At 43.2% G+C, this 15,920-nt stretch overlaps 1 protein-coding gene across 4 annotated transcripts in view; it reads left to right on the top strand.

Annotated features, from left to right (window-relative positions):
- SZT2 (SZT2 subunit of KICSTOR complex) overlaps positions 1–15,920 on the top strand; it is a 523,775-nt gene that overhangs the window by 376,740 nt on the left and 131,115 nt on the right. For all 4 annotated transcript variants that reach the window (XM_033916162.1, XM_033916160.1, XM_033916161.1 and 1 more), the window contains one exon: positions 7,990–8,153. In XM_033916162.1, the coding sequence (XP_033772053.1) occupies positions 7,990–8,153 (164 nt within the window). The remainder of the gene's footprint in view (positions 1–7,989; positions 8,154–15,920) is intronic.

Genomic DNA, 15,920 nt, shown 5'->3' with positions numbered 1-15,920 from the left:
TAGGAACACCACCTTCCACAGGGCCAAATAAGCCAGCACCTCCGGATTGGCAGATCGTTTATGGTAGCAAAGCTCAAAACGCGCCAGCTCGATCATCTGATGTATCCAACAATCCAGAGGAATGGGCCCTGCTGTGGTCCAGAATTGTAATATCAGACGTTTAACCGTCAGCAAAGTTAAATAAATAAAGTGCCTCTAAGAGATAGTTAGGCCTTGCTCTTCCAGCAGGGTCTGGTCACCAAGAAGCAACGTTTTGTAATCCCACTCAATATTATGCTGCAGAACAAGGTGAAGCTGTGCAAAGGAGGAGTTCCAGAGAGAGAGTTCAGGACACTCCAAAAACATAAGAGGGGATTTTTTAATAGGGAGATGCTTTTGGCAGGGGAGCTATATGTGCCTCTGTATTTTGACTAATCTTCTCAGCCTTGTGATGGCAGCATCAAGTTTCAGGTGGTGTCAGCATTTTTACTACTCTATCTGCTATTTCTCTGCAGTAAATATTTTTCACAATATATAAAAACATAAAGAAAGCAACAAGCAAATCTTTGCCAAATAATATAACAAACAGGAAAGATCTTGAACGCTTGACATAAAAAAGCCTTTAAAAACTTCTTAAAAGTGCACACAATTGTGTAGGCAAAATGTACCTTTTATTGTACAAAATGCTGGGAGATGTTCACAAGATGACCCTTTTGTATTTAGGTGAATGGCCTTGCAGCTCTAGGAAGGTTTGAGCACAGCGTAAAGGTTTCTATGTTATCCATAGGGGGCAGCCAGGTTGAACTGAGTACAGTTTCTTAAGTTAATATTTGTGTTCAGTGATTCCAAGAGTTGTTGGTAAGGTTGGGGGGGGGGAATTGGGGAGGGGACTTCCTTGGGAGACCCATGGAGGTATGACCACTACTGAGGGTTAGGGTTTGGGAGGAGGGTGGAAAAGGGAGGGAGAGGAGGAAATTGGGGCCAACGAGGGTATAAGATTGTCAAAGATGGTGGATTCTGAACGATAGTAAGATACAAAGACCAACTAGCTATTCAGAGGCCATGGGTAATTTTGATGACACTGAATGTGCGAGGTCTAAATGTACGACATAAATGCCAACTCCTATTTAAAGAGACTGAGTGTTTGCAGGTGGGAGTTGGCAAGAAACTCATGAACATTTAATTTGTCTGTTTGGCATCCAGTACACTGAAAATTAAGAAGTAATGAAGGACTAATTAGGGAGATATTTGATATTGAAAATGGAGATAAAGCAAGAACTATGCATGTTGGTTAATATTTACACTAAACATAGGACAGGGAAAGTTCTTTTCAGAGCTGGTGAAAGTGGGGATTTTAACCTGACAATGAATCCCATTTTAGACGGCTCAATAAGGAGGAGGTTGCAATTTGATCAGAAGGACAGGAAAAAATGAGAGAATTTGATATATGGGGGTTGATAGATCCCTGGTGATACTCATGTTATTCAGCAGAGCATAATTCGTACTCCAGGAATGAATAAAGACCTCTTACTCTTAAGTACAGGATGCTGCCGTTGAGCTCAGAGTTTATCCGGATCATTCTCCGAGGTTGACAGGGGAATCAATGGAGGCTCAATGACAGCATCCTGTTAGACCCTGCTAATATCCAACAATTGGAGGGGGGCCTTAAAGATTATATTACACACAATTTAGTTGAAGAGATATCCCCTGTTTAGGGCCCCTGGTCCCCTTTTTGGTGCCAGACAGAGCTTGGATGGGTCCTGTTTGGGGGTCTGTCTGACATAATTCGTACTCCAGGAATGAATAAAGAACTCTTATGCCTCTCTTGTCCCAGCACCTGAGGATCTTTTGTGAGACGCTAGGTTTTTTTTTTTTCAAAAGGAGTCAATGGTGGTCTCCCTGGGCGTGGTGAGATGGGTTCAGGCACACATGCGTCCACTTCAGTCTGCTCTGCTTTAGAGGTGGTCACCCCAGAGGCACAGGCTGGTTTTTCCTCGTTGTTCTCCAGGGTTTGGCTCGCTGCAGTCTTCATTGATGGCTTCAGTCCTCCCATCTCGTGCAAGGAGTGAGTCTGGATCAGCCCCAGTGGACAGTGCTTCTCATGGACGCCAGTCTCTTCAGCTGCGGAGTTCAGTGTCTCGGTCACTCTGCTAAGTTGGTCTCTGGAGGAGGCGTCTTGGTCGATCAATGTTCTGGAGACCAGAGTCATCCGTCTGGTGGTGTTAGCATTCCAGTCCTTATTGATGGGAAAGTTGGTCCGGGTTCTCTCAGACTTTGCCACGGCAGTGGCCTATGTCAGTCATCAGGGGGGCACCAACAGTTGTCTGGTGGCACAGGAGGCAGCTCTGCTCATGGTTTGGGAAGAGTCTCATCTTCGGGACATCTCGGTTTCCCACATAGGAGTGGAGAATGTTTAGGCGGACTTCCTCAGTCATCACGTGCTAGATCCCGGAGAGTGGTGTCTTAAGTTTTGCGGCCTTCCAGTTAATAGTGCAAACTTGGGGCCTCATGGACCTGATGGCCACAAGTGTCAATGTCAAAATGCCCCGCTTGTTTAGTTGTCGCAGGGATGTTCAGGCCAAGGGGCTGGATGCTCTAGTTCAGCTGTGACTGACGGTGGGACTTCTGGACTTGATTCCTCCGTGGTCGTTAGTGGGCAGAGTTCTTCGCATTGTTCAGCATCCGAGCCTCGTGATCCTGGTGGCTCCGGATTGGCCCAGGCATCCGTGGTACTCGGATCTGGTTCGTCATCTTGTGGCGGAGCCTCTGCCACTGCCTCTCTCGCTCGAACTTCTGACTCAGGGACCCATTCCAATGTTAAATCCAGATCCTTTTTGTCTTGCAACTTGGCTTTTGAAAGGACACGCCTAGGTAAGAAAGATTTTTCTGATAAAATGATATCTCACTTGGGGCTTTCCACTTCTTGGGATTATGTATGCGTTTGGCGTATTTTTGAGGAATGGTGTGCTGCATGTGGAGTGGTCTCTTTTCGCGCTTCTTTGCCTAACATCTTGGAGTTCTTGCAGAATGGCCTGGACAGGAGCCTGGCTTGGTCTTCTCTCCAGGTTCAGCTTGCAGCCCTGTCTGCCTTTCGTGGGTTGCTATGGGGTCAGCGTTTGACATCTATTCCGGATGTGGTTCGCTTTTTGTGGGCGGCCAAAGTGTTCAAGCCCCCCATTCAGCCATCTGTCCCATCTTGGGATCTTAATCTGGTCTTTGACCGTGCTGGTGCATCCACCTTTTGAGCCTTTGGGTGCCTGCTCATTGAAGGACCTTACTCTTAAAAAGGTCTTTTTGTGGCTCTTACTTCGGCACAACGTGTTTCTGAGCTACAGGCTTTTATACTATAGCCTGTTCCTTCTTTTCTGCCGAAGGTGGTCTCGCTTTTCATGTCAACCAATCCGTAGTCCTCCCGGTGTTGGGTAGTCGGGAGGGCCCTTCGAAACACAGCGGCAGTGGCGCAAGTTGGATGTCTGTTGGGTCCTTTACTCTTATGTTCAGCGAACCCAGGAGGTCCGAAAGTTGGATCATCTCTTTATCCTTTGAGCGGGTCCTCGTAAGGGGGATGGCACTTCTAAGGCTACCATTGCGTGCTGGATTAAGGTGACTATAGCTTCCGCATACCTTCTTCAGAAAAAGCCTATTCCAGAATTTCTCATGGCTCATTTCAGTCGGGGTTAGGTAGCATCTTGGGCTGAGTCTTCTCATGCCTCCAGTGGATATTTGTAAGGCTATGGTTTGGTCTTATCTGCATTACTTTGTTCGACACTACCATGTGGACGTTCCAGCGCATCAGGACGCAGTGTTCAGTGAGTGGGTTCTGGTGACGGCCCTTCGGGGTCCCATCCTTGATGGGTACTGCTTTGGTATGTCCCATCAGTCAAGAACTGTACCAGTCTAGAGAGTGACAATGAAGGAGAAATTAGGTTTTTACCTGCTAATTTTCTTTCTTTTAGTCTCTACTACTACTATTTATTATCTCTATAGCGCTGAAAGGCGTACGCAACACTGTACATTCTAACACACAATAGACAGTCCCTGCTCAGAAGAGCTTACAATCTAATTTAAACAGGACATTTCAGGATTGGGGAGATTATAGTGGGTCTAGGTATCTGACAACAGTGAGGGGGAGTTACGAGTTGAAAGCAGTTTCAGAAAAGTGGGCCTTTAGCTTGGATTTAAACACTGCCAGGGACGGAGCATGATGTATTGATTCAGGCAATCTGTTCCAGGCATATGGCGCCACAAGAAGGAAGGAAGTCTGGAGTTGGCAGTGGAAGGGTACAGATAAGAGGGGCTTGTCCAACGAGCGGAGATCACGGGGGAGAGCATGGGGGAGATAAGTGAGGAGAGATATCGGGGGGGCTTCAGAGTGAATGCACTTGTAAATCGACAAGAGGAGTTTAAACTGTATTCGGAAATGGACGGGGAGCCAATGAAGCAACTTGAGAAGAGGGGTAATGTGAGAATAGCGGCTCTCACAGAATATGAGTCACGCAGCAGCATTTTGAATGGATTGAAGAGGCGAGAGATGGGTGCGCGGGAGGCCCGAGAGAAGTATACAGGGAGACAGGGAGGAGGATAGCATTATCCACAGAAATAGAGAACAGTGAGAGGGGGAGGCGGGTTTAGGGGGGAAAGATAAGGAGTTCAGTTTTAGCCATATTCAGTTTGAGATGGCAGTGAGACATCCAAGCAGCAATGTCGGACAGGCAGACTGAAATTCAGGGCTGAACTCCCACAGAGATATCTGGCATGGAGAGATAGATCTGGGAGTCATCTTCATAGAGGTGATATTGAAAACCATGAGAGGAGATCAGCATACCAAGAGAGCGGGTATATAGAGAAAAGAGGAGAGGGCCCAGGACAGAGCCTTGGGATACGTCAATAGACAGCAGGATGGCGACGGAGGAGGATCCACCGTAACATACACTGAAGGTACGATGAGCGAGATAGGAAGAAAACCAGGAGAGTGCAGAACTCTGGAATCCCAGCGAGGACATGTTGAAAAGGAGGCGGTGATCAACAGTGTCGAAGGCAGCAGACAGATTGAGAACAATGAGGATAGAGTAGAGTCCATTGGATTTGGCCAGGAACAGGTCATTACAGACTTTAGCAAGGGCAGTTTCCGGAGAGTAGAGAGGGCGAAAGCCTGATTGAAGCAGGTCAAGAATATTAAGAGAAGAAAGGAAGTCCAGGCAACTGCGTTGAACAGCACGTTCGAGTAATTTGGATAGGAAGGGGAGGAGATAAGGGCGGTAATTGGAGGGGGACATAGGGTCTAGCGAGGGCTTTTTAAGGAGGGGCGTAATTACAGCATGTTTGAAGACATTAGATGGAAGGGATTACAGCGGGGAACGATGGATCCGAGTAGGCAGGTAGGAATCGGATCAGAGGAACAGGTGGTGGGTTTGGAGGAGGAGAGAAGGTGAGCAGTTTCCTCTTCCATAACTTCAGAAAAGGAAGAAAGGGTTGTAAGGGTTGTTGAGGGGAGGTCAACAAAGTGGACAGTCGGAAGGGGCAGTTGGGGAGGCAACATTGTTGAGAATTCAAGGTGGATTTTGTGAATCTTGTTGCAGAAGAACTCTGCCATTGTCTGGGGGGAGAGCGAAGAGGGAATAGAAGGCGGGGGCACTTTGAGTAGAGGGTTAAGCGTGGCAAAGAGACGGCGAGGGTTGGCACTAAGAGAGTTAGTTAAACAGTTGTAGTAATCCTGTTTAGCAAGCGAGAGGGTAGATTGGAAGGAAGTCAGCATGAATTTGTAATGGACAAAGTCAGCAAGCGTGTGGGATTTAAGTCAAAGACATTCAGCAGCTCGGGCACAGGAGCGCAGGTAATGGATTTGGGGGGGTCAACCGGGACTGGGGTTTGGCACGTCTTACAGGATGGGAAATGGGAGGGGCAAGGGTATCGATAGAAGATGAGAAAATGGAGTTATAGGAGAGGACAGCTTCATCAGTAGACTTCTTTGACATAGTAAAATAAATAATTTTTTTTTATAATTTTATTTTTTATATACCTCCAAGCCATGATAGTTCAAGGAGAGGAGAGGTGAGAGGGTGGTAGAGAGCATGTCAGGGTCAATAGCCTGAAGGTTCCTAAACGTACGGGTAGTGATCGGTTGGGGAGGAGGGTGATGAGTCGTGAAGGTTAACAGCTGATGGTCAGAGATGGTAAGATCTAAGGTGCAGAATTCAGTGATAGAGCAGTTGGAGGAGAGGACGAGGTCAAGGTAGTGGCCTTTCTGGTGAGTAGGAGCAGTGGAGCACAGCTGAAGGTCATATGAGGACGTTAGAGTGAGAAACTTGAATATAAAGGAGTCAGAAGGGTCATCGGCATGGATGTTGAAGTAGCCGAGGATAAGGGAGGGAGATGAGGGTTCAAGAAAGAAGGAGAGCCAGGAGTCAAACTCAGTGAGGAAGGAGGAGAAGGATTTGTCAGGGGGTCATTAAATAACCGCTACTCTGAGAGACAGGAGGCGAATAGACAAACGGAGTGGACTTCAAAGGAAGGAGGACAGCGAAATTGAGGCAGAAGAAGGGGTTGATATTTACAAGACGGTGAGAGTAAGAGTCCAACACCACCTCTCTCTAGACCAGGAGTGTCATACTCCATCACATTAAGGAGCCAAATCCAAAACAGGCTAAGTTGCGGGCCAGACCCCGCCCCCTATGCAAATACAGGACCAAAAACTAAAAGATCCCCTAAGATTCAAGACTCTGCATGCAATATAACCCCCAGAGAAAAAGAAACAAATGTATTTCTTCCTGAACAGTGCAAAAGATAGCAGGTTAAAATTCTCAAAATTGACACAATTGAAAATAAAATTATTCACCCTCCTTTTGTTGTCTCCCTCCATGCTGTGCCTCCCTCTGGTGGGTGTCTTACCTTCTGGCCGGCTCCAACCTGGCCGTTTTATGTTACCTGTGGTCCGATGCCCCCGATGCTATCCTGCGCCTGAACCGGAAGCCTTCTCTCTGACATGGCAACACTTCTGGATGAGGCACAGGATGTGCGAGGAGCTGCTGCACGCAGTTTCGTGCACACTGTGGCTGTGAGGAGGAGGGAGCCGGCCACAAGATAATACTGGGAGCATCAGACTGTGGGCCTTGAGTTTGGCGCCTGTGCTCTAGACCGATACAGTACCCCACCCTTTGTCTTTCTGTGGTGATTGCGGTTTTGTTTGCGTGAAGATTTTTGCTTTTCATAGAAACATAGAATATGATGGCAGAAAAGGGCCCATGGCCCAACAAGTCTGCCCATTCAAATAACCCTCCCCTCTAAGTTCTTTTCTGCGGGTTCTAGTATTTTGCTAGGGCCGGGGAGATACAAGAATAGCGGCTATGGCTCAGCTGGCGAGCTGTGGGGACATTTTCACTGCAGGGTTTTGGTTGTATGCATTTTCCAATAGCGTTACTATATGTTTGTTGTTTTTTCTCCTGTTCGGAGTGTTGTTATTGTTCCATGTCAGTTCTGCTTGGCTATTCGGCAGACTGGTTTCTAAGAGGGAGCTTCAACTAATATACTATAACCAAAGTTTGGTCTCAGTCGCCACCAGCTGGTCACAGTGAGCTACTACCCATCAGTCAAGAACTGTACTGGTCTAGAGAGAAAGAAAATTAGCAGGTAAGAACCTAATTTCTCCTTAAATAGCACTGGGCCTAGTACTTCTAGGACTTTATCTTCTACAATTGCTGCATATAGACTAATGCAGTAGTGTGTTTTTGATGACAAGCAGTATTGAATCAGGCGCACAAGTGAGGGGAGACATTGTTTTATGGCGCCAGGATTAACAGCTCTCCCAGAACTTAGAAGCAAGAGTAATGTTCTGAGCTTGCAAGGTCCTTCAGCATCCAGTGTTCTTCTCAGTACTTCAGGTTTTTTTTCTGCTTTCTAAACAGAAGCAAAAACTTCTATAGTTGAGAGGGAGGGTGGATGTGGCAGTATCTTTTATGTAACTCTGCAAACTTTTAACCGAAAATAATTTAGTACTGCTGCTGTGTATTACAGGACGCCTCAGACGGACTGTGTCAGATATCAAGGAATTGGTGCTCAGCTCTAGCAGTACCCACAGAGGGCAGTCATCACCTCTTCACTTCTCAACTGTCCCAGGGACTTCAGAACCCATCACCCCCAGTAGCAAGATGGCCAGGCGAAGTTTCTGGGACATGCTGGTAAGGGTTTTATGAATATGTTAAAAGAGCAAAGGTGCTGACTGGACCTGGGGAGAAGTTGTTTACACCAAGGCTGGATAAACTCTGCTCATGGAGGAAATGTTCCCTTTTTTTTTCTGGCTGTAGACATCTTCATGAATGTCTATGTAGAAGTGGGTGTGATTCAGGAAGGAAATTTGCTCCAAAATTCCTTGGAAAGTGCTCCATATGGTGAAATTTTTCAGCCTCCTTTATATGAATTTCCTTTTTTACTTCGATATAATAAATAGTGCAGAGCAGGAGTAAGGCAATTTAGCAAAGGGCCTTAGTACTAGGGTAACGGGGGAGGGGGGCATGAGTGAGGTGTTTGGGGTAATGGAGGGGGGAGATACTGCAATGCATGAGGGAGGTGCATTGGCAGAGTATTTTTTAACTTTCAGATTTTATTTATTATTATTTTATTAATCAAATGTTGTATACAATGCCAGCACTCACCCCTTCATTTACATACGTTTAGGCCATATTATAATGGAAATAAAAAACTTCAGTTTTCATTACATACCCAAGGGAAAAACCCCAAACTAAAGGAAGTTGGGGGGGAGGAGGTTGTCAGGACTGACTCTACTGCTTCGGGCACAGAGGGAAGGAGGGAGTTGTCGGGACCATTTTCAAGTTATTTTCCTTTTGAAAATTTTTCATTACTCTAATTTTTTTTGAATAGCTGATCTTTCTTTAACAGTATTTAGTTGTAACTTCTTAACTTGATTGATCTGCTGTTCATGTTTTTTAAATAATTTCACCCTGTTCCTTCAAGACTTCACTTTGGAGTTTATATGTCCACAATTATGCCTCAAAACCGAAACAGCTTTTCTCAGGTTGGAGTATATAGTTTCTATAGCTTTCCATATTGATTATGGCAGGTTTCACCATCTCTCTATCTTGTAAAATCTCTTCCTCAGATTATCTTCTTTCTCTTTTCTCCAAAGAAAATACCGTTGTTAAGGTCTCGGCTGGTTTCTGCACCAAACGGGGTTCCCCAGCCATTCCTCCAGGGCTCAACAATTCTGCCTCCTCTTCAGAAGGCATATTCACCACCGTCTCTATGGGACTCCCAACTCCAGGCTGGAGATGAGCCTGCCGTTGGTCAGGGCTCAACGAAACCCTGCCTGTGCTAAGCTCATCCGCCTGTTCCGGTGTCCCTCCTGAAGCCGGATATGCTTCCTAGGCACTACAAGGAGTTAGTCCCTGAATGGTAGTCTGTCTCAGCTGCTTCGGAGTCATGGCATTCCTTTCCACTTCCCCATTCCAAAGAACGGCTTAGGTAAGCGACAGCGTGCCGATTCTTTTCCTCAGTGAGAAAATTCCTTTATGCGTCCGTCCCCAACGCCATATTGGCCTCTGTGTCAGCAAAGGGGACCGCTGCTTTTTAACTTATTTATTAATGATCTAGAGATGAGAATAACACAAAGTTGTTCAATGTTGTTAAATTTCGAGAGGACCTTGGGAGACTGGAAGACTGGGCATCAAAATGGCAGATGACGTTTAATGTGAGCAAGTGCAAAGTGATGCATGTGGGAAAGAGGAACTTGAACTATAGCTACGGGATGTAGGATTCCACGTTAGGAGTCACTTCCCAGGAATAGGATCTAGGTGTCATTGTTAAGGCTACATTGAAACCCTCAGCTCAATGTGCAGCGGCAGCTAAGAAAGGAATGGAAAACAAAGGTGAAAATGTTATAATGCCCAAATATCACCCTATGGTACGGCCGCACCTCGAATACTGTGTGTAATTCTGGTTGCTGTATCTCAAAAAAGATATAGTGGAATTAGAAAAGGTGATGAGAAGGGTGATGAAAATGATAAAAGGGATAAAAGGGACAACTTCCATATGAGAAAAGGCTAAAGCAGCTAGGGCTCTTCAACCTGAAGAAGATACGGCTCAAAAAGATAAGACAGAAGTGTATAAAATACTGAGTGGAGTGGAACGAATAGTTGTGAATCGCATGTTTACTCTATCCAAAAAATACTAGGCCTAGGGGACATGCGATGAAGCTAGTAAAAAGTAGATTTAAAAGAATCCAGATAAAATATTAAACTCTGGAATTCGTTGCTGGAGAATGTAATGAAAGTGGTTAGCTTAAAAGGATTTTAAAAAGGCTTGGATCATTTCCTAAAAGAGAAGTCCATAGGCTTGGGGAAATCCACTGCTTATTCCTAGGATAAGCAGCATCAAATCTTTTTTTCTTCTTGTGAGCTGGGTTGGCCACTGTTGGAAACAGGATACTGGTCTTGATGGACCTTTGCTCTGTCCCAGTAGGGCATCTCTTATGTTCTTATACTACAAAACCTGAGAATATCCTAACTCTACATCCATATAAGAGTAACACTAATTGCTATGATTCAAAGATGAATCCTACCTAAGAACAAGCACTACACTGGGCTCTAGGTTATCAATACACCTACTACAGGTAAAAGAACAAGTGGGATTTGCTACAACTCCCTCTTCTTTCAGCGTCAGTGTTCAGCAGGGCAGCAGCTCGGAGGGAAGAATGGCCAGAGGAAGCCCATCGTACTTTGTGTTCATCTACTGTATACTTTATTCTTCTGTTTTGTATAAAAACTTCTTGAACTGAAAAAAAAACAACTTGCTCTTTAAGATACATTAACACTATGCGCACTAGCATCTTTTCTGTCACGGCCCCCACCATCTGGAAGAAGAGAAATGACATCCCTTGATAAATGTAAAAGTAACTTGAAGGCTTTTCTTTTTAAAGATGCATATGGTGTATAATAGTCCTTTTAAGGACGGTAATGGAAATCTGTTCCTTGCCATCTTTTAATCATTTTAGCTTATTTTACATAATTCTAGACTCTTTATACTTTGTTCCCCTTCCTTTTGTCTTGATCCCTATTCCCCTCTCTTTCTCTTTATACAAATTGTATTTCTGCCCTTCTCCATCTTGTATCAGTAAGTTGATTGTTTGTAATGTACGTTTTTATTATACATTGTTTTTATATTATGTAAAACCGCTTTGAATTTTTAATAAGGCGGTATATCAAATTTTTAAATAAACCTGAAACCTTCGCAGCAGGAGACATGGCTACACAGATGCTTATGGCTTATGCTCATCCTTCTGGAGGCAGCAAACCGCATACCAGAAATGAAAGTGTGATTTACCACTTACACACCCTGGGTAAGGGTTTGTTTAGCTTTATCTTCCCTCCATCACCCAAAGTCCAGCATCTCTCGCTCACTCCACGTGAAGGTGGGCCTTCGTCTTCCTGGTCTGAGGCCCAGGCTCTTTTTCTTATCCCAGCAGGACTCAAAACTCTGCCTGTGCCACCTGATGGGGTTGGATATTTCTGCTCTGGAGCCGGTTTCCTAAGCTGCCATGCTTTCAATTCAGTTAAAAAAAATCATTACATTGTTATTGAAAAAAAAGGATCAATCAACAAACAGCTGTAATAGTTATCTAATTAGAGGGTTGTGCTCAGAGACATGGAGGAAAAAGGGGAATTTGTTCCCCCCAATCATTGCTATACCCTCAAACTATAATGAAATACTGTTGTGCAAAGGCATCAAAAAATCAAACTAGAACTTCTGTGTTGAGCAATGTTCTTTGGCCTCGACGTGCCATGTTTCAATATTTCATCAGGAAGCCAAATAGTGATTTCAAAAAGACACTACGTCTTTCATAAGGGTGTTAGTCTCTGAAACACAAACCAAAAGTATAATCAGTATTTATAAAACGCTGCTATATAAATCTCAAATAGCACTCAAACTACATACATATAATAAATATACTTATGGCATAAATGGAAAGCTCAAAAACTCTATGAAGAAAAAAATCTCCCAGGCATCGGCTCGCAACAGCGGGAGAACGCCAAAAATAAATTTAAAGGAAAGGCTTCGCACCAAAAAACGTCATGACCCATGACATGGAAAAGTATTGAGTTTTGAGTAAGGGTGCCCATACTGGACAAAGGACTCCTAAATGAAAAAAATATTGTAAAGTCGCTTGAAAAGCTGGTCTACAGGAATAAAACCAGAAAACAGAATACTTAGAGGCAAGTGGAAATTGTATTTATGATGTTAAAAAGGCTTGCCACTCAATCTCATTTTTTAAACCTACTGGAGATAAAGTATTCAACCTATAAATCCACTTTTGTTCCTTATTCCATAACAAACTTGCCAAATTCCCTCCCCGTGGGAGGCAAGGTACATCCAGTACTGAATATTGAAGATGTGCAAGTTAAATTGGCAGATCTAAAATCTTATGGAAAACTTGGATCATTGCAGGCATTCGAACTCTAAATGACGTTATTTCAGATGGTAAACTGCTTGAATTTTCACAACTGCAACATAGATTCGGTCTTAATAAATCACAAAATTTTAAATGGTCGCAGCTGAAGCCGGCTATTCAGGTGGGGTTCCCTGAATGGAAAAATCTGAATAATCAATAGAGTCTGGAGTTCCTTTGTTTTCAAGCGGATTTCCTAGGACATAAAGCCGCATTGTGGTATAAATTGTTATCTGGATATGTGAATAAAAAACCAAAAAATGGTCTTAGAGACATTTGAAGTATTGAGATAAGGCAGCAAATTTCTGCATCTCAATGGCCACGAATTTGGTCTTGGAGAATGAGATGTACAGTGTCAGCATCTATGAGGCAAACTTGGTTCTTTTTGTTGCATAGAGCTTTTTGGACCCCAGTTCATTTGCAAAAGTTAGATAGATCTAAGTCTAATAAATGCTGGCATTGTAATCTGGAAGTAGAGACATTGGATCATTTACTTTTTTACTGTCCCTGTATTAAATTATTTTGGAGTTCAATTTGGACGCAGGTTAACCGTTTACTTGAAAATCATGTTGCTTTGTCTTATGATACTATTCTGTTTGGCATGGCTATGAGGAAAAAAAGTCAAACTTCTATTAATAATGGCAGCACATTACGGCTAATTGGAAAAATTATACAAATCTTAATTATTCTTTTTGGTGGAATTCACTTTGTCACATTTTTAAAATGGAAAGAGCAATTGCTGTACAGAAAGGTAATTATAACAACTTTATAAAGATCTGGGGGCCATTAGAGAATTATTGTAATGAATGAACATCGTTTTCCTTTCTGATGGATACATGTATTTTATTGGGGGGAGGGGGGAAATTGGATGATTAATATTTTTATTTAATGATTGGATTTCTGCTTGGGGCTCTTGGACCACCGCGGGATTTTTCCTTTGTGCTGATGACTTGGCAGAGGGATTTGGGGAGGGAGCTCGGGGAGGGTTTTTTGCTTCGGGCTCTTCGCTGTATCCCTGCTTTGGTGCATAGTGCGGAGCTTCGAGAGTGCCACTTTCGGACCTTGTTGAGAGCGTATGCCTCCCAGAGCCGGGCCTACCATATGGGTTGTGTCGATACCCCATACTGTCTCACCTGTCACGCGGAGGTGAACTCTTACTTTCATGGTCTTTGGGGTTGTGAGAGTATTCAGAGTTTTTGGGGGGGCCTTGGCTTCTTTTCTTCAGGGTCTCTTACGGGTTTCTGTTCCTGTCTCTGCATATCATATATTGTTCGCTCATTTTTCTTTGTTTTCTGTGTATACCTCTGCAGAGAAATTATTTTTGAGCAAATGTTATATTTTGGGGAAAAAGTGTATTTCTGGTTGGCGGATGTTCCTCCCTCCTTCTGGTACTGGAGGAATAAATTACATGAACTTCTAGGCTGGGAGGCCAATCTGGCTTCTTCCTCTCGTCGACGGAGCAGAGACTTTGTTCATATTTGGACTCCCTATTTGGACAGTTTGTCTCCCCGGGTTCGTAGTTGTATCTTGAATAGACTGCGGTTGTATTCCATTCCGCCTGTCTGATCTGGGGGAGGGGGTTTGGGGGTTCTGGGGGGGTCTGCTTTGGGGGGGTTGGGGGTTCGAGGCTCTTTGTAACCTGAGAGGACATAAGAGTCCAGTCCTCTTGGGGGGAGGGGAGCCATGTCTTCTTTATTGGAAATTTTTTGTCTGCTGTTTGCATTTGTTATAGTTTGTTGCTTAATAAAAAACAGATTTCACCTAATGATTGGATTTCTGTTGAAGAATTGTTGGGTGGGGGGAAAGGGTTATAATTTCTATTTTAATGGATTATATGTATAAGAATGTCAAGTGCTGTATATTTTATTAGTAATGTAATGTTTGTTTTTTAAATTCTTTATTCATTTTCAAACTTTCATCAAGTGTACAGGCATTAAATAAACAATATTAAAGTACAACACTTGCAACTCTTTTTACTGTATCTTATAATATGTATAATTATAATTAACCCTTATCCCACCTTCCCTATCCATTATACTTTTCTGAGATGAACAATAAAATATAACCCTCCCAGCATTAGATGATGTATCTTTCAATAGAAAAAATAAAAAATGGCATTTAATCATTACCAGTGGCGTACCTAGAGTATGTGGCACCCCCGGGGCACATCATTTTTTAACACCCCCCCCATCTATATGAAAATATGATTTTTAGTAACAATCCACATATCGCACAACAAGAGTGTACCTAGAAAAAGGCAGCATCTTAAACACTGCAGTGAGAACTAGAACACCAACACATACATTGTAAAACTAAACAAGCCAGATCCCGTACAGTCAATTGATCCTGTAGTCAATGACAACTGAAAACTATGTTCTTTTTATACACACAGAACAGAGATAAACACTCGCCCAATATGGAATAATCATAAACTAAAAATAGAAATATGTAGACAAAAGTTAAACTGAACCGCCAAGAAACCAGACCCTGGATACAATGCAACACCACAAAAACAGTAACACATGTCCTCTAATACAGTGCAAAATATAAAGACATAGATGTAATTTGAAAAAACTGATACATAACAGTCACCACTTTACAAATTAACAAATAAAAATAAAACAAATAATGAGAAATAAAAAAATACCATTTTATTGGACTAATCCCCGTAAGCTCGGTCCCCATCCCTGCAAACCACCTGATTCCATCCACACAAGCCTTGAATTGTTTATATTAAAGTATAAAAAGAAAAAATATTCTGTACGATTGTCAAGTTATAAATCAGCGTCTTCTCCCCACTCTCTCTTCCCCATTTCACTTCAGCGTCCTCAGCCCACTCTCTCTCCACTTTCCTTCAGCGCATGCACATAAAAACAAGCAAGTGATTTTATATCATTTTCATTCTATTCATTCATAGAAATTAAAGTCTAAATAATGCCAGTCACATAACAAAACATGGTTTTACAAAAATAATTCCCTTCACAGTCAAGCCTGCAAGGATTACTAGATGTCTTTCAGCAGCTCCCCTCCCTCCCCCTTATTTTTGTTGCCAAGTCAAAATGATCTACCAACAATAAAATTTTAAAAACACAAAGCACGCTGTACGCAGAGAAAATGTTAATTATCATTTATATTCCACGGGTTTTCAAAGAGGTCAAGGCAGATGACTTTATGCAATGTCACCTCAGTAACAACTATACAAAAATAGACAAATATTCCCCCTCCCTTTTTACTAAACCGCAATAGCGGTTTTTAGCGCAGGGAGCTGCGCTGAATGCCCCACGCTGCTCTCGACGCTTATAGGCTCCCTGCACTAAAAAACGCTATTGCGGTTTAGTAAAAGGGGGCCATAGTGCAAAATATAGACAGCATATATAAATTCTCAAAACGGACACATTTTGATCACTAAATTGAAAATAAAATCATTTTTCCTACCTTTGGTAATTTCATCAGTCTCTGGTTGCACTTTATTCTTCTGACTGTGCAT

Source organism: Geotrypetes seraphini, chromosome 12 (genome assembly GCF_902459505.1).
Source record: "Geotrypetes seraphini chromosome 12, aGeoSer1.1, whole genome shotgun sequence".
Taxonomy (NCBI): Eukaryota; Metazoa; Chordata; class Amphibia; order Gymnophiona; family Dermophiidae; genus Geotrypetes; species Geotrypetes seraphini.
The sequence above is the reverse complement of the archived record's forward strand: the minus strand, read 5'-3'. Positions and strand labels throughout refer to the sequence as shown.